This window comes from Typopeltis vanoorti, chromosome 5 (genome assembly GCF_054136105.1).
Source record: "Typopeltis vanoorti isolate ZY-2024b chromosome 5, IOZ_Tvanoo_1.0, whole genome shotgun sequence".
In the NCBI taxonomy this organism is placed as follows: Eukaryota; Metazoa; Arthropoda; class Arachnida; order Uropygi; family Thelyphonidae; genus Typopeltis; species Typopeltis vanoorti.
In genome coordinates, this window is record NC_143553.1 from 79,264,685 (window position 1) to 79,289,908 (window position 25,224).

The 25,224-nt window shown below is 37.3% G+C and overlaps 1 protein-coding gene across 1 annotated transcript; it reads left to right on the top strand.

Moving 5' to 3' along the window:
- The first annotated feature begins 178 nt into the window (after positions 1-178).
- LOC150106580 (uncharacterized) lies at positions 179-20,771 on the top strand. Its single transcript, XM_090393208.1, has 2 exons — positions 179-924; positions 19,803-20,771. The coding sequence occupies exons 1-2, from the start codon at positions 790-792 to the stop codon at positions 19,968-19,970; spliced, it is 303 nt and encodes a 100-aa protein (XP_090249334.1). The 5' UTR covers positions 179-789; the 3' UTR covers positions 19,971-20,771.
- Positions 20,772-25,224: the final 4,453 nt, after the last annotated feature.

The following is a 25,224-nucleotide window of genomic DNA, read 5'->3' on the forward strand; positions in this document are numbered from 1 at the left end:
TTTGGAAATATATGACAAATCCAATTTTATTATTTTTTTTTTAATTTTTTCTGCCTCCAGTATGATTGTAAGATAAACTCTTCATAAGTTTTCCGCCCTTTTACTTTTCCACCTGTGGCAATCACCCATTCCGCTCCTGCCTCGAGCCAGGCCTGATCGGACCTCAAACCATTCACACATAAGGTGGTCAGCCCTACACCCCGGTGTATCCTATGTCCTGTAGTGTTGAGTTCTCAAGGCCAGTTTGTCAGCTTTGCGGGATGAAAAACCCCAGGATAAACTGGGGGGAAAAAACAGGATTAAACAAGAATATAATTTCTTGACAAGTATAATTTATTCTGTAGTGTACACTTTGATATCTTATCTTAGCACATACATCAAAATCACACAATAAAAAACATACTTTGTTAGTGTGCCATCTTTGACAGCCTTCTGTGCCAGCTACTACCTGCAGCCTAGAGAGTACAATAGTAAAGGAGTAAAACAATATAATGTTTATTGTAATTTACTTTGGAACTTTGCTTAGTGGAAATTCTAACAAGAGAACTTTAATGATCACCAGTTATTAATAAGGAGGCATCCTAATGATAGATTTTTAATTACAGCATAACCATCAATGCCCTTAAGTTTGTTGAATTCTTTGACATTCTTACAGCTTTATCTTTGATAGCCAGTTAACATAAGAGGAAAATGAATCTTATTTATTAGTATATAAACAAATACTCTAATTTTTAATAAATACAAATCAACTGGTTTGTCTTGCAGGAGGCAGATTTCTCTTTTGTAAATATGGGACTTATTCCTGGTCGTTTTCCTGCAATTCATTATGGTTTTGTTACTTTATACAATCCAAATATATTCATTACTAGACCACCAAAGACAAAATTAAATACATTTGCTTTTGTGAAGCCATTTCAAAAAATGGTAAGTAATTTTGAAAACATTTAATATGAAAATATGCAGTGATATATTTTATTAAATGAAGAATTACTGTATTAGTAAAGAATATCCTGATTTGGAATAGTTGGAAGCTTATCAGTGGTAGGTGCAATTTTTTTTTAATATACAAGGTTTTGCAAATTTATGTTACATTTAGCTGTATGGTTATGACAGCATGCAGCTGATTATAGAGTTTAGTGTACATTGTGTTTTGTATTCCTCTTCATTTCTGTCATGGCAACCACCTCATCCTCCATGAGTTGTACTCTCTCAGTGTTTGCATATCACTTATCTAGTAACACTCCTCCACCCTATTTACTTCCCATCTTGCCAAAATATAGCCTATTTTTATTACACTTATCTTCTGAAAATCAGATTTCACTGACATCAGAAATATTTGGACAGACAGTATCAGTTACAGAAAATCATTCTTTTTATTCCTGATCCTCCTGGTTTTTATGTACAGAAAACCCCACATAATGATGGCATTAAAAGTATATGGAACAAGGCAGAGTTGGGCAGGATAGGATATTTAACTGTTGAAATGAGCTGTTGAAAATTAATAGAAAACCTGCCCGGGGTTTTCCTACCTTGCCTCAACCCCCCCCCCCTTTTTTAACAGCAGTTAAAAAAAGAAGGGGGTTGAGGCAACACTTTCTCCATACTTCTGCTGTTGCCTAACAACAGAAGTATGGAGAAAAAAGACATCCAAACAAGACATGTGTAAAATTTCTTCCCCTATTATTCTGCATATATTTACCTTTAAAATACACTTATAATGCCCTAAGGATTCTTGAGTGAAAGCCAATGTTTTTAAAATAAGGGATACTGCTAAACGAAAACAGATAAAAATAACAACAATAGTATTGAATTTGGTCTTAACAACAGAGGATGTGACTGAATCAGATTACATCCTTGCATCTGGTTGTTGAGAATGATCATATAGTTTTCAATTTGAAAATGTTCCATTAAGTATCCGAGATAAACGAATTCGTGGAATTCTTATGGGTAAGTGATTATAACACTAAATGCTCCCTTGCTCGCTGCACAGTATATAAACTGCCACATACATTGGTAGGCTGTCCACTAAAATTGCTACACTACTAAAAGAACAAAACATCAGTTATTTACTAATCTATCCAATACAGCATCATCAACTTTTTTTTTAATTAATTTTAATCATCAAATTCCTAATATGTATTAGAAATTTGATGATGAACCTTAGGGAATGTACAGAATTTGATAGTACCACATGAAAAAGTTTCAGCATTAATAACTTCTATTTCCTCCAAACTAATCTGTTATCTGTCAAGACCTTAATATTATTAGATCTTATGTTGATGGTGCCAATCTGTAACTCTGTTGATGTTGAGTTGGGATTTGTTGAACTAACTGACTTCTCATTATTCACCCTGGTTCCCCAACTAAAACAGGCCATGTTCATCCAGCCAGTGCCTCAGCCAGTACAGAATTCTATCATGTTATGTACCATCATGTTATTTAGGCTAAACCAATAAGAATACAATTTGCTCAGCTAAATCTCAAATTGGAAACCATCCTTGTTCTTTCAGTATTTGCATAGATACCTACTAATGGAGTGCACCACAAGAAAGTGAAGACTGGAAATCAAGTCAGAGGCTGTAATCTGTTCTCAGAATTCCTTAAAAGGCTACATGGAGATCTTCCAGATATATCATTACTCAGCAGAAGAAACAATTAAACATAGATTAAATCTCCTCTTTTCACCTCTTTTTTTATGAAATGCTATTTATAATATACAGGAAATAAAACAAAAGCATTCTGAATATTCTGAAAGAATGTGCCAGGGAGTTGACACCAGCCTTGACATATTTTTTAATATGAGTCTTGCACTCAGTCTAGTTCCTAAGGAGTGGAAGGAGGGCAAGATTGTGCCACTTCATAAAGGAGGTGATCGAACTCAAGCATCAAACTATAGGCCTATCTCTGTGTCAGGTGTTGTGGTTAAGTTATTGGAGAAGCTTGTGAGAACTAAGATCCAGAGTTGGGTTGACAACAATGGTATTATCTTTGATGGACAGCATGGATTTGCTAAAGGGAGGTCATGTTTTAGTAATCTACTTACTTATTACGATAAAGCGACTGCTTCCTTGGACAGAGGAAAGAGATACACAGAAATACACTTGGATTTCGCAAAGGCTTTTGATAGAGTACCTCATGATAGGTTGACAGTAAAACTTGAGCAGATGGGGTTGGATATTAAATTGGTGCATTGGATTGGAGACTGGCTATCTGATAGGTATCAACAAGTTGTGTATGGGAGAGCAATATCCAGGAAAAGGAAAGTTGCTAGTGGAGTGCCTCAGGAGTCTGTTTTAGGTCCATTGCTGTTTAACTTGTATATTAATGATATAAGTGATATAAGTGATGATATATAAATGATATAAGATTTGGATGGAGATATTCAGTTGTGTGCAGATTATGCAAAGTTGGGACAAATCATGAAGTGTAGTAAAGATGTTGTGGCCTTAGAGAAAGACTTGAATAGATTCAGTGATTGAGCACAGAAATCGGGATGTGAGTTCAATGTTGCAAAATGTAAGGTTTTAAAATTTGGAAAACAAAGATGGGATGCAGAATTTATGCTTGGTAAGGATATATTGTGAAAGGTGAAGGAAATAAGAGATCTGGGGATGATAGTGGATAAGGATCTGAAATTAGGGGACACATAGCCAAAATTGTGAAGACAACACAAAGGCTTCTGGGAATGATGCGAAAGACACTGACGTGTAGAAGTAGGGAGATTCTTGTTCCATTGTATAAGGCTTTGATTAGGCCACACATGGACTATTGTGCCCAGATTATGGTCACCAGGTTTTTGGAAGGATGAAGAGATGTTGTAAATGGTCCAAAGGAGACTGACTAAGGTAGTTTCTGACCTCTGGAATGTCGAGTATGAGGAAAGATTAAGAAGATGTAATTTGCAGAGTCTGGTGGACAGGAGGAAGATGGGAGATATGATAGAGACCTACAAGATGGTAAGGGGTTGTTATAGGATCAATGTTGGAGATGTTGTACAGAGAATAGTGGGAGATCAGAGGAGAACCAGAAGTGATCCCTGGAAACTGTATGAAGAGGGTGTAAGTAGGGGAGTGAGGGGCAGGTTTTTTTCATGCAGAGTTGTGAATGATTGGAATACTTTGCCAGAGAATGTGGTGTCTGCAAAGAAATTGAATGTGTTTAAAACATGGTATGATGAACTGTATGTGTGATAAAAAGACCTCCCAGATGAATCTTTGACTCCATGAGGTCTTGGGGTGGTAATAATAATAATAATAATGAGTTAAATCACCTAAGTCTCTCTCTCTCTGGGGATGATGCACTGGAGAGGTTCCAGAGATAAGTGACCAAGATAGTGAGACAGGGATAGGCAGACTAGATTTGTTACTTGTAAAAATGGTAAATGATGAAAGGGCTGCCAGAAGTGGACATGTAAGCTTTTGAGAGTGAATGAGTTGAAGGACATTTATTAGAGGTATTGTGTAAATAAAGGTTAATGCGTACCACTCATAATGAGCCTTCATATCTTGATTAGTGAGCCGGGACAACAGTAAATATGGTAATTGGTTAGTAGCACAATCAAAAACATCCATGCCCTTAGTGGAATTTGTACCTGCAGCCTCTTGGCTAGAGAGTGGATATGCTAACCACTTGGCCAACCAGGCCAGCTACCATGCAATACAATGCTGTACAAATATTTCTGGATTCATCATCATCACGAACCATGGGCTCACTGCCCATTCATGACTGTTTCACTATCTTCTTCCACCTTTCTTTGTCCAGTGCATAGTGTTGCAGTTTTTGTACACCCATTCCACGCCAGTGTTTTATATCGTCTATCCATTCTCTGTATGGTCTACCTCTTCTGTTTAAATCATCCAAAATACCAAACATAAAGGTCTTTATCTTCTGGTCTTCACTCATTCTACAGATGTGTCCAAATAATTGCAGCTTCTGTTTTATAATCTTCTGCATTAGATTCTGTTTTGGTTGTATCTTCTGATAGAGCTCTTCATTGGTGATTTTCCGTACCCATCCTATTCTTAGAATCTTCCTCTAGCAAGTTCTTTCAAATGCCAAAATTCTTTTTCTTGATTCCTTATTTATTATCCACGTTTCAGATCTGTACGGTACACCGCTGAAGATGCATGTTTCCAATACTCTTAGTTTTGTTTGCAGACTGATCACTTTACTTTTCCAGATGTTATACATGGCCTTCAGATTTGTTCTTCCCTTTGCAATCCTGATCTTTATTTCTTTTTTACAGTCCAAGTCATATGTCAGTTTACTTCACAAATATGTGAATTGTTCTACATTTTCTATATCAGTTCCATCCACTTGTATCTTTTGTTTCATGTTCTTCTCACCAAATACCATTGTCTTTGTTTTTTCAAAGTTCATAACAAGTCCAAATCTCTTCCCTTCCTCATTTAACGGTTTCAGTGTTTTTTGTAGTTCTCTTTCATCTTCTTCAATAATAACAATGTCATCTACAAATCTCAGATTGTTATTTCTCATTCCGTGTACAGATATTCCTTTGGCATCTTCTTTCATTTTATCCATTGCTCTTTTTAAAGGTGTGATGAAAATGCTTGGATATTGGGTCTCTCTGTCTGTGAATTGTTCTACATTTTCTATATCAGTTCCATCCACTTGTATCTTTTGTTTCATGTTCTTCTCACCAAATACCAATGTCTTTGTTTTTTCAAAGTTCATAACAAGTCCAAATCTCTTCCCTTCCTCATTTAACAGTTTCAGTGTTTTTTTGTAGTTCTCTTTCATCTTCTTCAATAATAACAATGTCATCTGCAAATCTCAGTTTGTTAATTCTCATTCCTTGTACAGATATTCCTTTGGCATCTTCTTTCATTTTATCCATTGCTCTTTCTAAATGTGCAATGAAAATGCTTGGTGATATTGGATCTCCCTGTCTAGTACCTCTGCTTGTTTTAAACCATTATCATCATCACTTTACCAAGGTGACTTATTAAGGCAATTGTTCTATAATATTTACATTCTAGTTTATTTCCTTTTCTTATGTAATGTTACTAATATTGATTTCACCATCTCCTCTGGCATTTTCCCTTCTTTCCATACCATATTACATAGTTGGCGCATTTCTGTAACCATACTTTCACCACCATATTTAATCATTTCTCCAGTAATGTTATCGTTACCAGGACTCTTATTGTGTTTTAGCCGTCCTATTGCTTTTTCTACCTCTCCTTTTAAAATGTTCATATCATGCTCCTTACCTGGTGGTGATATCTGCTTCAATTCTGCAGTCAGTTTCCCAACGCTATCTGAATCTAGTTTTTCTTCATATAACTCACTACAGTATCCTGTCCACCGCTGTACAATTTTTTCTTTATTCATCAATACTTTGCCTTTTTCATCTTTAATTGTGGTCTGTTTTGGTTGCCACTTTCTATTAATGGTTCTGATCATTTTGTATACTTCCCTTGTTTTATGCTCTCCATAGTACTGTTCTATATTGTTGCATTGGGTTTCTAACCATTTCATCTTATCCTTCTGACTGCTTTTTTTCACCTCATTACACTTTCTTCTAAATTGCTCTTCTATTTGTTCTGATGTATCCCTTCTTATCTTCAACATTCTTTTCTCCGGTACTAACTTCAGTGTTTCTTGTGTAATCCATTTCTTCTTGATCTTCTCTTCTTCTGGTACTGTTTCTTCAATTGCATCTTCTATCGCCTCATTACTCATTTCACTCTTAAATTCGAGTTTTTTTCTTTCTCCACACTTTTAAGTTTCACTTCTAACACTGTTCTGTATACCTTCTTCCTATTTTTGCTTCACTTATTCATGCTGTATCTCTTCTATTCTGATGTTGGGGTTTATATTTCTTTTTTAATTGCATCTTGATGTTTGCAATCACCGAACTATGGTCCGAGTCTATATCCGCTCCTTGAAAAGCTCGACATTGCCGTACTGATGTTATCCATCTTCTTTTAATCATAATAATCATGTTTTTGGTTTTCCCATCATTTGATCGCCACATCCATTTTCTGCACTCCTTTTGTTGGAATCTTGTGTTACAGATCATCTCGTGGTCCACAGCAAATCCTAACAATTTTTCACCTCATTCATTTCTTTCTCCGAAACCATATTTTCCCATGACTCTTTCCCAACCATCATTATCTATTCCAACTTTGGCATTCCAATCTCCTTCAATAATTAGCACATCTTGCTTTGGTATTGTTTCTATTGTCTCTGACAGATCTTTGTAGAATAAGTCAATATCCTCATCTGTGCTGTCAGATGTGGGTGCATATATCTGAACTATTGATATATTGAATGGCTTTGCCTGAAATCTTGCTACTATGATTCATTTATTAACTGGTTTGTAGCCTAATAGTGCCTCTCATGCTCTTTTGCTAAGAAGGAAGCCAACTCTTGCTTCATGCATGGTGTCATGTCCTGACCATATTACTTCAGATCCATTGATCTTTCCAGATGATGTCCATCTCATCTCTGCCAATCCTAGTATATCCCACCAATATCTCTTCATTACCTCGCAAAGTAGTTCTAATTTTCCTGACATCCAGAGTGTCCGCACATTCCATGTTCCTACTGATAACAGTTCTGTTAGTTTCAGTTTCTGTTTCCTTTCAGTATCCCACTTTTCGATCCAACCCCGATCGCTCGATTGGTATCGCGGGCCTTGTTTATCTGGGCGACGCCCGAGCCAGAATGTTGTAGCTGTTGATTGTATAGGCATCAGATAACAATCGTGTTTTTTCTTTACGGTCAGAGCATCAACACTCATCTCACCGACCCTCCTCCTTTATCCAGGCTTAGGACTGGCATGAGACCCCTAAGGATCCCATGGCAGAGTTATTTCTGGATTGGTGGATGAGATATAAAACAACAGATTTTTAACCATGACAAACATTACACTAATGGAACTTCTATGAAGGTTTATAAATTAATTTGGGAAATTGGATGGATAGGAATTTAATTTACATTTTCCTGTTATATTTCTGGGAGCACGTGGCGATGAATTTGAGCTGTGCTGAAGAAAGTGCTTTTTAATCGGTGAATAGTCCATTTCTCTATGTTTTTGAGTGCTAAATTGTTTCTCTGGAATATGAGTGCTAAATTGTTTCTCTGGAATATGAGTGCACATCAGTGATTGTTTTTTGAAGTTAGTTGTTGTTGTGATATTGTGTATTTTGGTTCCCACCCCATTTGCAGAGAAAATGGGGTGGGAATCGAATACATAACGGTGGAAGACAAGATGAAGCTAAGTTTTCATTACTGTATTTAGTTTTATTTCTTAAGTGTACTTAAATGTTTTCTTTTGCTTGTAATTGTTTGTACTTTTCTTATTTATTTATACTCCCTAATACTTATTTAGCGTTTATTTTTGACACTAATTAGCAACACTATTTTGAATAATTAACGATTACACTGGTAGTTCCTCGGCAGTAAGGAATGATGGCGGATTCAGCTGCAGTCGCAAATGGCGTGTCGCCAAGTCCTCCACCATTTAAGAACTCTATTATAAGTAATTTAATAAGGGATTTTGTGGCATGCAGTATTTGCGGCATGTATACGTCTCGGGAAATAGATATGTGGCTTGTGAGGGGGGGGGTGAATGCGTAAAATGCAGCCAGTGGGATGAAATAAATGCATTAGATATATCAATATCCAACCTTGTTGCTCCAGGAACGGGAAATCAATATAGGAAGATGAGTAGTGTGATAGTTTGAGAAATGAAAATGAAGAAAAAAATATGAATGAGATAGTGTGGAAGGTTGTGAGTGACTGTGAATGCTTAGGAGATGGTTTTCTTTGGGAGAGTGAATTTCGATTAAGAGTGACTGACCTGCAGAGGGAGATAGATGAGCTGAAAGAGGAGGTGCAATGTTTTGTGAATGAGAGGAGAAGTATGAAAGATGAAATTAGGAGAATGGAAGAGATAAATTCAAGGTGAATCAGAGTAGGAGAGAGAGAGAGACAGAGAGTTTTGGGAATGATAGGAGAGGAGAGAATTTTGGGATTGATAGAAGAGGAGAGAATTGAAACAGTAGGGAGGAGAGAGGTGTGGAAGTGCTAGAAGAGAATAGAATGGAAACAGTAGAAGAGAGGGAATGAGAGAGAGAGATATGGGAGTGCTAGAAGAGGAGAGACGAAATGAGAGAGAGGCATGGGAGTACTAGAATAGGAGAGAATAGACTCATTAGGAGAGACAGAATCACAAAGTGGTATGGGAGTGCTAGAAGAGGAGAGAATGGAAACAGTAGGAGACAGGGAATGAGAGAGAGGTATGGGAATGCTAGGAGAGAATAGGAGCAGTAGAGGAATGGGGATGAGAGAGACACATGGGAATGAAAGAAAAGGAGAGAATGGAAACAATAGGAGAGAGGGAATAGTGAGAGGTATAATGTCTGGGGACTCAATGATCTGTGGTGTTCAAGATAGGATGTGTGAGGAGTGTTTTCCAGGAGTAACGATAGAAAGAGTGGCTAAGGCAATTAAGAGAAGTGAAAGAGTGGATAAGATGATTGTGATGGTAGGAACAAATGACTTGATTGATAATGTAAGTCGGGCAGCAAGAGATATCAGATTTTTGCTTGAGGCTGTATGGAAGAAGACAGAGAGAGGAAAAATAATGTGCATGTTGCCTAGGTATGATAATGACGAGCTGAGGAAGAGCAGTAATATTGAGCGACATAATAGCTAGAATATATGACAAGAGAGGACTGGAATATGTGGATGCTTGGAGTGCATTTGAGGACAGGGAGGAATTGTATGTGAGAGACCGCTTACATTTGAATAAGGAAGTACGTAGGCATCTAGAGAGATTGCTGTTCTGACCCAGTCAGTGTGTCCCATTGTGGATGGAAGCAACGGGTGGCCTCTTGTGGGAATGGGTACTTGGGAGAAGGGGGACGATATCAGATAACACTGAGCCCAGTGGAGTCTAGATGGGGATAATGCTGGGTATAGAAACAACAGCATTTATATGCTTTATACTAATGACAGGAGTATTATGAATAAGGGAGAGGAATTGGTGGAACTGATAGCATCAGCTTTGCCAAAGATTATTGGGATCACCGAGACGTGGTTGACAGAAGAGGATAAAATAACAGGTATAGAAGTCGCTGGTTACAGCATTTTTTGACAGGATAGGAAGGGAAAGCGTGGTGGAGGAGTACTGCTTATGATAGGTGATGGCCTATGTCCTCTAAGAATGAAGGCTTTGGATTGAAGTGAGACAACTGATTTTGAGAGCATGTGGTGTGAGGTAGAGGTAGGCAAGATAGGATATTTAGTGGTGTGTTGCTACAGACCCAGGAGCACAGAGGATGTGGACCAGGAGATGTTAAGACAGTTAAGTTTGGCAAGTGCAAGAAGAATGATAGTTATGGGAGATTTTAACCCCAGTAGTATAAACTGGGGAAAGGAAGATGCATGAAGCTGTGGGAAAGGTGCCCATAGAATGGAAGGAAGGTAAGATAGTGCCATTGCATAAGGGTGATAGCAGACTGCAAGTGTCTAATTATAGTTTGTGTGTGATCAGTAGTTGTTAAGATCTTGGAGAAAGTAGTGAGGGACCATATATGGCATTGGGCAGATGAGGGTGGTGTATCCATGAGAGTGCAACATGCATTTGTGAAGGGCACTCTTATTTTAGCAATATGCTAGCCTTTTATAATAAAGTTACAAGAGCATTAAATTACAGTAAGGCATATACTGCCATTTTCTTAGACTTAGCGAAAGCATTTGACAGGGTGCCACATGATAAGCTGATATTTAAGTTACAGCACATGGGTCTGAATGCCAGATTGGTCAACTGGATTCAGGATTGGCTGTCCGATAGGTATCAGAGAGTTGTGTATGGTGTGACAGTTTCAAGGAGGCAGAGGGTTACAAGTGGGGTCCCGCAGGGCTCAGTACTGAGACCTATATTGTTTAACCTTTATATCAATGACATTGTCAGTGGATTGCAAGAGGATATTCAGTTGTTTGTGGGTGACGCGAAGCTGGGAAGGATTATTAGTAATAGTGCAGATGTGGTAGCCCTGCAATAGGATTTGAATAAGCTAGATAGATGGGCAAATGAATGGGGGTTTTGGTTTAATGCAGTAAAATGTAAGGTCTTGAGGTTTGGGAAACATCGATGGATGCTGCATACTCTATAGGAGGAGTTATAGTGGAGGAAGTAGGGGAGACAAGAGATCTAGGGTTGATGATTGATAGAAACCTAAAATTTAGGGGGCATATTGCAAAGGTAGTGAAAGTAACACAGATGATTGCTGAAATAATGAGGACACTGACATGCAGAGATAAAAGGGTTATCATTCCATTGTGTAAGTCTCTGATCAGATCACACTTAGATTCTATTGTTCTCATATTTGGTCCCCAGGATTTGAATTGGATACATTAACTGTGAAAAGGGTACAAAGGCAGATAACAAAGATGGTTTCAGGACTGTACCATGTTAGTTATGAGGATTGGCTGAAGGAATGTGGACTGCAGAGTTTGGTGGATAGAAGAAGGAGAGGTGATATGACTGAGACTTTTAAACTGTTGAGAGGTGGTTATAGGGTTGACACTGGGAGTTATTTCACTTGGTTGAACAACGGGAAGGAGTGATGACAAGAGGCCATCCCTGGAAGTTATGAAAGGAAACTGTTTGCAAGAGGATGAGGAGTTGTTTCTTTACATTGAGGGTGGTTGAACCATGGAATGCATTGCCTGATGGAGTGGTGAGAGCAAGAACAGTCAATGAGTTTAAGGAGTGGTATGATAGACTTTGTGTTTCTCAGGGAGGGACCTCCCCTCGATGAGTCTTGATAGACTTTGCATTTCTTAGGAAGGACCTCCCACGATGAGTCTTTTAACTCCATGGAGGCCTCAATAATAATAATAATAATAATAATTAAGAAACTATACTTTCATGAAAATAGGATACTCTTCATTTATTATTAGGTTCTAACTGATCAATTACTTACATCTCAATCCCAGGTCTGGGGAGTATTTAATGACATCTTTTGCGTACAAGTTTATATATTATCTACTTTTGCTAATGTGTCATACTCATACTGGCTTCCTCTGGGTAAAATATAGTATCTTGATCTAATCCCTTGCAATTAGAACTGGATATTCATCCCCATCAGTTGGCTAGGGTAATATATACATGTGAAATGAGAGAAGGAGAGGAATCTTAAAATCCTGAATCATAGTTGGAATCTTATTACAAATGTTCTTCAAAGAAAAGTTTACTTGGTTCCTTGTTCTACTATTTTGATAAGTTCCTGATTTTGATTGGTTCCTCTTCAGTATGAATACAGCAATTCAGGTACATCTTCAAGTAACCTCATGACTCGTGTACACCACTCACTAAATTTGTATCTCACACTGTCATCATTGTCTTTACTGAAGAAAATTCAAAACTTTCATAATCTTCAATAAACTGTAAACGAAGCTTTGCTCAAATTCTGTATTAGTCAAGAATAGTTCATTTTGGAAAATTTCCATAACAAGCAATTCTTAATTTGCAATGCTGTAGAACAACCTTGGTGTGCTCTTCAGTATTTCAAATATTGGAGAAACTGCACTCTTTCTTGGTCTGCCAATCAATAATTTAACATAGAAGCAGTGGCGCCTGGTGAAAAGGTAAATGGGGGTGCTGCCTATACAAAATAAAATAAAAAAATTATTTTTTTCCTAATCAATTTCCTAATATTAATAAATAAATCTACAGATTTATTTATTAATAAATCGGTTACTAATTAGGAAAATATTATAATAGAATGTTGAAGATAAGAAGGGATACATCAGAACAAATAGAAGAGTAATATAGAAGAAAGTGTAATGAGGTGAAAAAAGCAGTCAGAGTGGATAAAATGAAATGGTTAGAAGCCCAATGCAACAATATGGGATGCTGCATACTCTATGGGAGGAGTTATACTGGAGGAAGTTGGGGAGACAAGAGATCTGGGGTTGATGATTGATAGAAACTTGGAGTTCAGGGGACATATTGCAAAGGTGGTGAAGGTAACACAGAGGATTGCTGCAATTATGAGAAGGACACTGACCTGCAGAGATAAGAGGGTTATCATTCCGTTGTATAAGTCTCTGACCAGACCACACTTGAATTATTGTTCTCAGATTTGGTCCCCAGGATTTGAAGGGGATAAATTAACTGTGGAAAGGATACAAAGATGGTTTCAGGACTGTACAAGGATAGTTATGAGAATCGGCTGAGGGAATGTGGACTGCAGAGTTTGGCGGATAGAAGTAGAGGTGATATGATTGAGATTTTTAAACTGTTGAGAGGTGGTTACAGGGTTGACACTTGGGAGTTCTTTCGCTTGGTTGAACAACAGGAGGGAGTGATGATAAGAGGCCATCCCTGGAAGTTACGAAAGGAAACTGTGAGCAAGAGGGTGAGGAGTGGTTTTTTTGCATGGAGGGTGGTTGAGCTGTGGAATGCATTGCCTGATAGAGTGGTGAGAGCGAATACGGTCAATTTAAGGAGTGGTATGATAGACTGTGTTTCTTAGGGGGGGACTCCCCTCGATGAGTCTTGACAGACTTTATGTTCTTAGGAAGGACCTCCCACGATGAGTCTTTTGACTCCATGAAATCCTGAATAATAATAATAATAATAATAATATAGAACAGTACTATGGAGAGCATAAAACAAGGGAGGTATACAAAATGATCAGAACCATTAATAGAAAGTGGCAAACAAAACAAACCACAGTTAACGATGAAAAGGGCAAAGTATTGATGAATTAAGAAAAAATTGTACAGCGGTTGACAAGATACTGTAGTGAGTTATGTGAAGAAAAACTAGATTCAGATAGCATTGGGAAACTCACTGAAGAATTGAAGCAGATATCACCACCAGGTAAGGAGCATGATATGGACATTTTAAGAGGAGAGGTAGAAAAAGCAATAGGACGGCTAAAACACAACAAGAGTCCTGGTAACGATAACATTACTGGAGAAATGATTAAATATGGTGGTGAAAGTATGGTTACAGAAATGCCCCAACTATGCAATATGGTATGGAAAGAAGGAAAAATGCCAGAGGAGTTGGTGAAATCAATATTAGTAACATTATACAAGAAAGGAAATAAGCTGGAATGTAAAAATTATAGAACAATTACCTTGATAAGTCACCTTGGTAAAGTGATGATGATCATAATGACAGAAAGATTGAGAACACAATTGTAAGCATACATTGCAGATGAGCAAGCAGGATTTAGGAATGAGAGAACTACAATTCAACAGATTTTGACAGTGAGGTTAATAGCAGAGAAAGCTAGGAGAAAAAACAAAAACATATATACTTGCTTTGTTGACTTTCAGAAAGCATTTGACAGTATTGACCAGAAAGTCACATTAGCAGTACTGGAATCCTATGGAATTGATAAAAAACTAATAGTTATATTAAAAGATGTTTACCAGAATGCAGTTACAGCAGTTAGAATAGGTGATGATTTGGGGAAATGGTTTAAAACAAGCAGAGGTATGAGACAGAGAGACCCAATATCACCAAGCATTTTCATCACACCTTTAAAAAGAGCAACGGATAAAATGAAAGAAGATGCCAAAGGAATATCTGTACACGGAATGAGAAATAACAATCTGAGATTTGCAGATGACATTGTTATTATTGAAGAAGATGAAAGAGAACTACGATAAACACTGAAACCGTTAAATGAGGAAGGGAAGAGATTTGGACTTGTAATGAACTTTGAAAAAACAAAGACATTGGTATTTGGTGAGAAGAACATGAAACAAAAGATACAAGTGGATGGAACTGATATAGAAAATGTAGAACAATTCACAGACAGAGAGACCCAATATCACCAAGCATTTTCATCACACCTTTAAAAAGAGCAACGGATAAAATGAAAGAAGATGCCAAAGGAATATCTGTACACAGAATGAGAAATAACAATCTGAGATTTGCAGATGACATTGTTATTATTGAAGAAGATGAAAGAGAACTACAAAAAACACTGAAACCGTTAAATGAGGAAGGGAAGAGATTTGGACTTGTTATGAACTTTGAAAAAACAAAGACAATGGTATTTGGTGAGAAGAACATGAAACAAAAGATACAAGGGGATGGAACTGATATAGAAAATGTAGAACAATTCACATATTTGTGAAGTAAACTGACATATGACTTGGACTGTAAAAAAGAAATAAAGATCAGGATTGCAAAGGGAAGAAAAAATCTGAAGGCCATGTATAACATCTGGAAAAGTAAAGTGATCAGTCTGCAAACAAAACTAAGAGTATTGGAAACATGCATCTTCAGCGGTGTACCGTACGGATCTGAAACGTGGATAATAAATAAGGAATCAAGAAAAAGAATTTTGGCATTTGAAAGAACTTGTTACAGGAAGATTCTAAGAATAGGATGGGTACAGAAAATCACCAATGAAGAGCTCTATCAGAAGATACAACCAAAACAGAATCTAATGCAGAAGATTATAAAACGGAAGCTGCAATTATATGGACACATCTGTAGAATGAGTGAGGATCGGAAGATAAAGACCTTTATGTTTGGTATTTTGGATGGTTTAAACAGAAGAGGTAGACCATACAGAGAATGGATAGATGATATAAAAGACTGGTGTGGAATGGCTACAAAAACTGCGACACTGTGCACTGGACAAAGAAAGGTGGAAGAAGATAGTGAAACAGGCACCAGACATCAACGGGCAGTGAGCCCATTATTCATGATGATGATGAATTAGGAAAAAATTACTATTTTTTTAAATTTTTTATAGGCAGCATCCCCATTTAAAATTTCACCAGACGCCACTGTAGCAATCTACTGAGGGAAGAACAAACATGTCGCTGTGTGAACCGTCAGTCAACTTACAGAATCTTTGTTTGCTCTACTATTTGCTGCCAGAAGTGAGCATGATGTCAGAAACAGAAAATTATGCAATCTTATTCCAGGGAAGAAAGAACTTGATAAGGACCAGGAATCACTGCCTCCAGACACTGTTCCAAAAGCAGCACACCTATGTAGAGAAGGCAGGTAAGGAGAAAAAAAATCATGGAATACAATAGTACAAATTTCATAATAAATAAAAGTCACTTCTTTGAGTGAAAATTTCTGAAACACATTCCACCTATTTCAAACGCATGTGCAATAGTTGCAGTTAAGTTTCACAAGATTCCTGCTATGAAAACAAATGAACATGCAAAATTGTTCACATGGCTCCTACAAAAGAAAATTAAGAACTATGAAATGCTTCATTAAAAAGTCACAATTTACTAAGTCAATAGTCACTTGACCTTCCATATAAAGCAAAGAGCAATTACACAATGAGCTTCTTACGTTTTGACAAACTAAGCATTTACATTTGTAAATAGCAATAAGTTAAGAAATATTCCTTTTTTGCTTGCTTGCCTGACTGTGTAACACTTTATCTGGTATCACTTGCAATTCCTGACTGACCTCCTAGGGGAAGGAATGGAGATTCCAATTACATAAGGAAAAAGATTCATTTCTTGTCAAGATTTACTTCCCTGAACTGTGTCTGTAATAATCTTTGTAGTATCACTTGTAGTGCATGATTTGTACAGGTCACAAGGCTCCTCCTGGGGAAGACAAGGGGGAAAATAATTATATGTTTTCCTTTAAAAAATGAATAATAATTTTTTTTTTATTTCTTCTTAAAATATTTATTCTCCTTCAAAGAAATTACATGTATACAAAAGTATAAAACACAAAAGTAGCGCCGTAATACAAACATTTTTACAATTTTACATTTTTATCAATTTTGGCATAATTGATATATGAAAAGAATAACAATATCAATAATAATCTAATTGGTCTTCCAGAGTAGGTTTCACTTTTGCTGAGTACTCTTCTGTTACAGTGAGTATAATTAACACATTTTTAGACAACAATATTACATTTTTCTACTTGTGGTTCAGTACAAAGTTTAAGTAATATCCTTATAATTTGCTTAACGACCAATTGGTATAATCATCCATGTCTTGCGATTAATGATAATCACAGTGATAATTTACCATATATCATTCCCACTTACATAAGTTTATTAATGATTCATTATTCATTTAAAAATTCATTATTTACAAACATTTTACTAATATTAATGTTTTATTACATTATATTTTCATATACTACATAGGAATGTTATTACATTATGCATAGTAATATTGATATATTATATAATAAGATTGTTACACGATATGTAGCAATAGATTTTACATAATAATATTATTAGATTGCATTTAGTAATTTTAATATTAGTATTAACTTAATTATATTTTATTTAATAAATACTTCGTTTTTGGTTCAATAATAATAATAAACCTAAGATGCAGAATATTATTCTCTTGAAATTTGTAAATTTTCCTAACAGGTAATTCCTAACTTTGGCGATAATATGCAAAAACTAAAGAACTTGGTGCACTCCAGTAGTTTCTGAAATATCGAAAACTACACTCTTTAGGGTTTGATTAGTCATAGAATTCTGGATGGCAGTATCTTCCTCTACTATCCATAGGATTCGTGGTTGTGCAATTTACAAGTCCAATATTTCAAAAACTACTGAACAGCACAAAGTTTTTTTTCGGATTGTTACCCATTATCAACAGGTAACCCTGGAGAGCCCATAACCTAGAATAATGACCTATTCTGAACTAACAGCTTTACTTTCATTCATAATAAACAAGACATTCAACATTCTTGGAACACATTTGGATATTGCTTTTGCTGGGTTATTCCAAGAAGTTGCATGATTGTAGGATTACTTTCTACAGTTATGTATCTGCAAAAAGATTAAATATTTTCTTTAAAAACTTGGGTTATATTATAAATTAAAGATACCAAGAACTTATATATATATTCTTAGCTTATAATTAAATTAAACATGGTCCTATGGTGCATTACATCACTTCGCACCCCCCCCCCTCCACACACACCCTTTGAGGTATGATCCTCATACACATCACTGATATTTATCTGCCAACATACCCATATTTAAGTCCTAAACAACTATCTATTTTGGTTCCTCCTCAATTGCAGTTTGTCATATTGTATTCCATCAAAAGACTTCCCAAAATCCAGAAACATTATTTTACCTATACATGTCTATCCTCTATAAAATACAATTGTTATCCTTTTATAAAATGCTTGCAAAACATCAACTAATTAAGAAACACATACTATCCTTTGAACTGGATTGAGGAAAATGTGCTATTTTTCATCAAGCTGGTCTATTCTGACTGTTACAAACTACATTAACTTGACCACTCACTCTATGTAAAACATGACATGAATGATTGTTTGACACTGCTACTTTCAATTCTATTAGCAATATTGGAATTCTCATTGACCAACTTGACATTTTTAATTCATCATACATTCCCTTGATATGAGGGATGTCCAGAAAGTAAGTTCCATTTTTAAATATTTTGTGCGCATGCATGCTGAGTTTGTTGATTCCTTAGCAAGGTGTTGGTGCCATTTTCAGACATTCTCGCAGTGCATACACTTCTTGGTGTGTGTGTGTTTATAGTGTCTAAGAAAATCAAATCACCCGCCACATGTGAAATGAGGTCAGTGTGCAAATGGTGTGCTGAAGTTGCTTACAAAACAACACAAAGTGAATTGGTGGGCAGTGCACTGGAATTCTTGACATGCTACCATGAGGATGGCGATGCTTTCCTGAGCAGATCTATCACTGGGGACGAGACTTGAGTGAATATCATGTGCACTGCGTTTTGGGACAGACAAGGAATTTTGCTGGTAGACTTCTTAGGTCAAGGCTCCACAATCAATGCAAGTATGTACTGCCAAATCCTTAAGAAACTGCGTTGTGCGATCCTGAAAAAATGATATGGCATGCTTACCAGGGGCGTTGTTTTGAATCATGAAAACGCCTGCAAACACATGGCTGGTGTAACACAACAACTTCTCGCCACCTTCAGCTTGGAATAATTCCATCATCCCCCATATAGTCCTGGCCTCGCATCAAGCGACTTTCACCTGTTCAAATATCTGAAATCTTTCCTTGGTGGCCAGCGGTTTCAAGACTAAAACGAAGTCAAAGAAACAGTCAATATGTGGTTTGCATCACAGGTTGCAACCTTCTACAATGAAAGTATACAACTCTTGGACCCCGTTATGATAAGTGCCTGAACAGTGGCGGAAATTATGTAGAAAAGTAGTGAAAGATGTATACTTTAATTTCCAATAAAGTTTTTTTGTATATATTTTTGTTTCTCTGACAGCTCATTGGAACTTACTTTCTGGGCATCCCTCATATAAGTGTAATATCGCAATCAGTCCAAAAACCTTATTAACTTACCATTTTAAAAGACTTCACCAAAACCCAGTCTCTCTTTATCTTTATCACTATATTCAGTGCCATTTTTCTCTCTTATCTTCTGAGAACATCTTCTGTTGAAAATGTCTTATGTGTTCCCACTATATCATCTGCTGTGGTACCCCTAGAGCACATTCAGCATCCAGGACTATCCCATACTAGTTCTTTTTATTGGCCATAGCAAAAACGGAGAAGTTTGGCTGTTCTGCCACTTATTTTCACATTATATTGATTATGTTTTACTCTATTTATCTTCTGCATTTAGGATTGCAGTTCTGATAATAGCCACAGACCTGAAGTATATCTTGCTTATTTAAATAACTTCTCCATTCTTTTTTCATCCCTCTGAAATCAAACAACCAAATCTGTGCACAGTAATGCATATTTGATCGTATCAAAGATTGATAAATTATGTTGTTATACCATTTAGCTAATAACTGATTTATTTTTCAGATGTGGATTGCACTTTTTGTCTCACTGGTTGTTACTAGTTGTTTACTCAGGTTTTTTACTAAAGAAGAAGAGAAATTGAGAAATTTCAAAAGGATATCCCTGCCAAACATAATTTGGAATCTTTCATCAAATCTTATGAATAAAGGTAAATGCTTTTTTTTTAATTAGATACACACACACCCTGATTTGTAGATTTTTCTTCTCACTGTATAAAGTTTTACATTTATTATTATTATTATTATTACGGGTATCTCCATGGAGTCAGTAGACTCATCACAGGAGACCCAAACTAGCAAAACAATATCTGTCATATCTCTTCTTGAATTCATTTACAGATGAAGAACTCACAACTGAGACAGGCAATGAATTCCACTCATTCACCACCCTCCGGGCAAAAAACCGTGTTCTCACACCCTTGTTAACCACGCTTTTCCTTAATTTCCAGGGATGACCTCTTGTTCTTCCATCACTATCACACAGCTGAAAAATTTCCACCTGCATCAATCTTATAAAAACCTTTTAGTAATTTAAATGTTTCTATCATATCCCCTCTTCTCTCCCTATCAACCAACCTTTGCAATCAACAAGCTCTCAAACTATCAATGCAGGGAGCATTTTTTACATCACTCACCAACTTAGTCACTCTCCCTGAATCCTCTCCACAGCCTCCTCATCTCCGAGGAATCCAGGTGACCAGACCTGAGCACAGTAATCCAAATGTGGAAGTATCAATGCTTTATAAAGGGAAATAATTCCCTCTTTGTCTCTGGATGTCAGTATGTTCCTCAACAACCAAGTAATCCTATGTGCAATCTTGGACACCTTAGCAATGTGTTATCTGAACTTCATCTCCCTATCTACCAACGCCCCTAAGTCCCTAGCCTCATCAATCTCTTGGAGTACTGTTCCATCAGCTTGATTTTTTATTGCACTACCCAACTTTGCATCATCAGCAAACAACTGAATATCTCCCTTTAAGCCATTTCCTATATCATTTATATACAAATGAAACAACAATGGCCCAAGCACAGAGCCCTGAGGCACACCACTGGTCACCTACCTCATCTCGGACTCTGCTCCTCCATACACCACCTTCTGGTATCTCTCCCTGAGCCATTCTCCTATCCATATCACCAATTTAGTATCCATACTTATCTGCTCCAATTTGCGTAACAGGGTTCCATGGAGGTATCCTCTCAAAAGCCTTAGCTAAATCCAAAAGTACCGCTGTGTAGCCATTTCCTTTGTTCAACTCAAATGTCATTCTATTATAAAAAGTTAATAGATTGCCAAGGCAGGATCAACCTTTAACAAAACCATGTTGGTCCCTACAGAGCATCAAACCCTGGTCCACCCATTCTTGAATTTTCTCTTTAAAAACTTTTCCAGTACTTTTACCACCATTCCCAAGATGGTGATTGGTCTGTAATTAACTGCTGCAGTTTTAGAGTTGCCTTTATGCAAAGGAACCACTATTGCTTTCCTTCTACTCCCTAGGGACCATACCAGAGTTCAAACTTAAGTTAAATAGCCAAGTAAGATGCGATGACAATTCCTTTGCACATATACTCAACACCCGAGCTGATATTCCATCTAAACCTACCAGAGTGTTTGCATATAAATTTTGCAATATATTAAATAGCTCTGATTTCTTAACTTCAGTTGTCACATATGATATTGCTGCAGGTACAGAGATATCCTCACTTGGGTGATAGACTTTTGAAAGTGATCACTCAGTAACTCGACTATTACATCTGAATTTGTCACCTCAGTACTATCAGCACCCACTAAACTTATCCTTCTGAAGTCATTCTTCCTTTTACTTGCCACATAGAGAAGAACTCTTTGGGATTACCCTTCATCTCCTTGGCTAAGGTCTTCGCATAATCTGATTTAGCTTTTCTTACTATGCTGGTAACCTTCCTAGCTTGAGCCGTGTACTGCTCATGGGTGTACTGATTGCCTTTCTCCTTGTACATTCTCCATAACATTTTCTTCTTTTGCAGATCAAGCTTAATAATACTGCTCACCCATCTAACACCTACCTTGTTTGTTTTCCTGACCATGGAGACACAATCTGATATTGCTTTCCTCAGATACCTGCTGATTTTATCCCATGCACTGCTAAAATCTTTCCCCTGCAATATGTTCTGCCATAGGATGGCTGCAAGCTCACTCCAAAGCTTGTTATAATTGCCTAACCTATAGTTCCGTATATATTTCCTTCTTAACAGAAAAATCCACAGATTTTGCAACCTCCCAATTCAATACCACATGATCGCTCTCACCAATTATCTCACCATATATCCTCTGAATCAATGGCCAGGTCTAGCGGTCTCATACCACATGTCCCTTCAGTTATGTGCTGTTTCAAGTAATTATCTCATAGAAGATGTATGAACTCCATTTCCTTTTTGCCACGTGACATTTCCTCCTTCCAATTGATATCACCATAATTAAAATCCTCCATAATAATCACTAAATCTGCACTCATTGCACTAATTTGCTGATGCATGAATTCAATTCCCCCCCCACACACACACTTGTACTCCCCTGGCCTATAGCAGCATCCAACTGTATATTTGGTTGCGTTGGTCACTATTTCACACCAGACCGCCTCAAATGAACTCTCATTCACATGTCTATCATCTTGATATACTACGTTCTTTGGCTGCAGCACATCAGCTATCATCAACAATACTCCTCCCCCTCTTCTAACTTCTCTATCCTCCCTGAAAATACTGTACCCATCACCTTCAATTCCAGTGACCACATCTTCTGCCGACAGCCAAGTTTCACTAATGCCTATAACTTTTGGTGAGATTGCACTGACTAATGCCAAAAATTCTTCTCTTATTTCGAATGATTCTTGCATTGGTATTCAAAAATTGCAGATTCCCTTTAGTTCTTGTACCGGCTTCTTTAGAACTGATGTACATATCACTAATTTCAGTAGTCCCATGCCAATTTTTATCCCTTCTATTCTGCAATTTATTCTGCGAATAAGGATCAACAAATATACAATCACTGCTAAAGTTTCTCTCTCTTACACTCAACCTTTTCAATTTTAGTTTCCCTGCCCAATTACTTCAACTTGTTCAGAAAACAGTAATTTCTTCAATCGCTTATGACCTACCATGTTCACATGCAACCCATCTTTAGCATACAACTGTCTTTTTCCTTCAAACACACTCCAGACATCAACAAATTCCAGACCTCTTTTTTTGCACATTCTTGCAATCATATCATTCATTATCATCGCTCGTCTACTTAACTCATAATTGTCAAAATGAGGCAGCACACACACTACACTTCCCAGTGACACTTTTCTTCTTCTCAGTATCTAACAATGTTCTTAAATCTCTTGCTACCCAATTTATACTACCACTAGGTCATTTGTACCCACCATAACTATCATCTAGTCTGCATCATGCCATCTCTTTATTGTTAAAGCCATTCTCTCTATTGTCCCACCAGCCAAGCACTCCTCAGGCATACTACTCTCCATATCCTTAATCATAGAATCACCATATATTTTACCACTCTTAACTTCATTCACGTCCACACAAGCGTCACTCATGGCCTCATTTATTATTATTATTATTATTATTATCCAGGCCTCCATGGAGTCAAAAGACTCATCATGGGAGGTTGTTTTTAGGAAACACAAAGTTTATCATACCACTCCTTGAACCCATTAAGAGAGTGCTTGGAGTGCTCCTGCTCCAACCACTCTCTCAGGCAATGCATTCCAAGGTTCACCCACCCTCCATGCAAAGAAACCACTCCTCTCCCTCTTGCGCATTGCCTCATTTCGTAACTTCCAGAGATGTCCCCTTGTCCTCTCTCCATCCCGCCATTCCACCAAGTGAAAGAACTCTCCAATGTCTACCCTGTAACTGCCTCTTGAGAGTTTAAAAGTCTCGATCATATCACCTCTCCTTCTTCTATTCAGCAAACTCTGTAGTCCACATTCCCTCAGTCAATCCTCATAACTCATATTGTACAGTCCTGAAACCAACTTTGTTATCTGCCTCTGTACCCTTTCCACAGTCAATTTATCCCCTTTAAATCCTGGGGACCAAATCTGAGAACAATAGTCTTAGTGTGGTCTGATCAAGGTCTTATATAATGGAATGATAACCCTTTTATCTCTGCAGGTGAGCATCATTCTCAGTATTGCAGCAATCCTCTGAGTTACTCTCACCATCTTCGCAATATGCTCCCTAAATTTCAGTTTTCTATCAATCATTAAACCCAGATCTCTTTTCTTTCCTACCTCCTCCAGTATAGCTCCTTCAATCGAGTATGCAGCGTCCCATCGATGTTTCCCAAACCTCAAGACCTTACATTTTGCTGCATTAAACTGATACATCCATTCATTTGCCCATCTGTAGAGTTTATTCAAATCCTCTTGCAGGGCTGCCACATCTGCACTATTACTGATAACCCTTTCCAGCTTCACATCATCTGCAAACAACTGAATGTACCCTTGCAATCCATTTACAATCTCATTGATATAAAGATTGAACAATACAGGTCCCAGTACTGAGCCCTGTGGAACCCCACTTGCAACTTTCTGCTTCCTTGATATTGCCCCATCATACACAACTCTCTGATACCTATCAGTCAGCCAATCCTGAATCAATTTGCCTAACCCGACATTTAAACCCATGTGCCGCAACTTAAATATCAGCTTATCATGTGGCACCCTGTCTAACGCTTTTGCAAAATCCAAAAAAAATGGCAGTATATGCCTTTCCCTCATGAACTGTTCTTGTCACTTTATTATAAAAGGCAATCATATTACTAAAGCAAGAGCGCCCCTTAGCAAATCCATGTTGATTCTCACAGATAACATTACTCTCATCTGCCCAACATTGTATATAGTTCCTCACTATGAACCTTAACAACTAGTGATGACACACAAACAGGCCTATAATTAGACACTTCCAGTCTGTTACCACCCTTATGCAGCAGCACTATCTTATCTTCCTTCCATTCCCTGCAGCCAGACTTTTATTGAAAATCCAAGACAACAGAGTTGTCAGTTCTTTATCACATTCTCTCAAAACCTGTGGAGAAATATCATCCAGTCCAACAGCTTTATTGGTATCCAGAGTACTCAGTATTCGGAACACACTCTCCTCTTGCACCTCTAAACCCTGAACTTGCCCTCTCCCTCTAGTATTAAAATCTCCTCCTGGATGAAATACTCCAATAAAGTGCTCATTGAACAGCTCCACTATGTCCTCTGCATCAGTCACTCTATTCCCATTTTTATCCCACGGTGTCATTCTTCCACAATCGTTTCTCCACCTACTGGCTGCATAGCTAAAAATTCCCTAGGATTTTCTTTTGATCTTAGTGCCAATCTCTTCTCATATTCCAGTTTTGCCTTCTCACCATTCTGGTCACTCTC

Coding starts and splice junctions, on each gene's coding strand:
- LOC150106580 (XM_090393208.1), top strand. CDS start 790: ATGGGACTTATTCCTGGTCGTTTTCCTGCAATTCATTATGGTTTTGTT. Junction 925..19,802: donor TGAAGCCATTTCAAAAAATG/GTAAGTAATTTT, acceptor TTTATTTTTCAG/ATGTGGATTGCACTTTTTGT.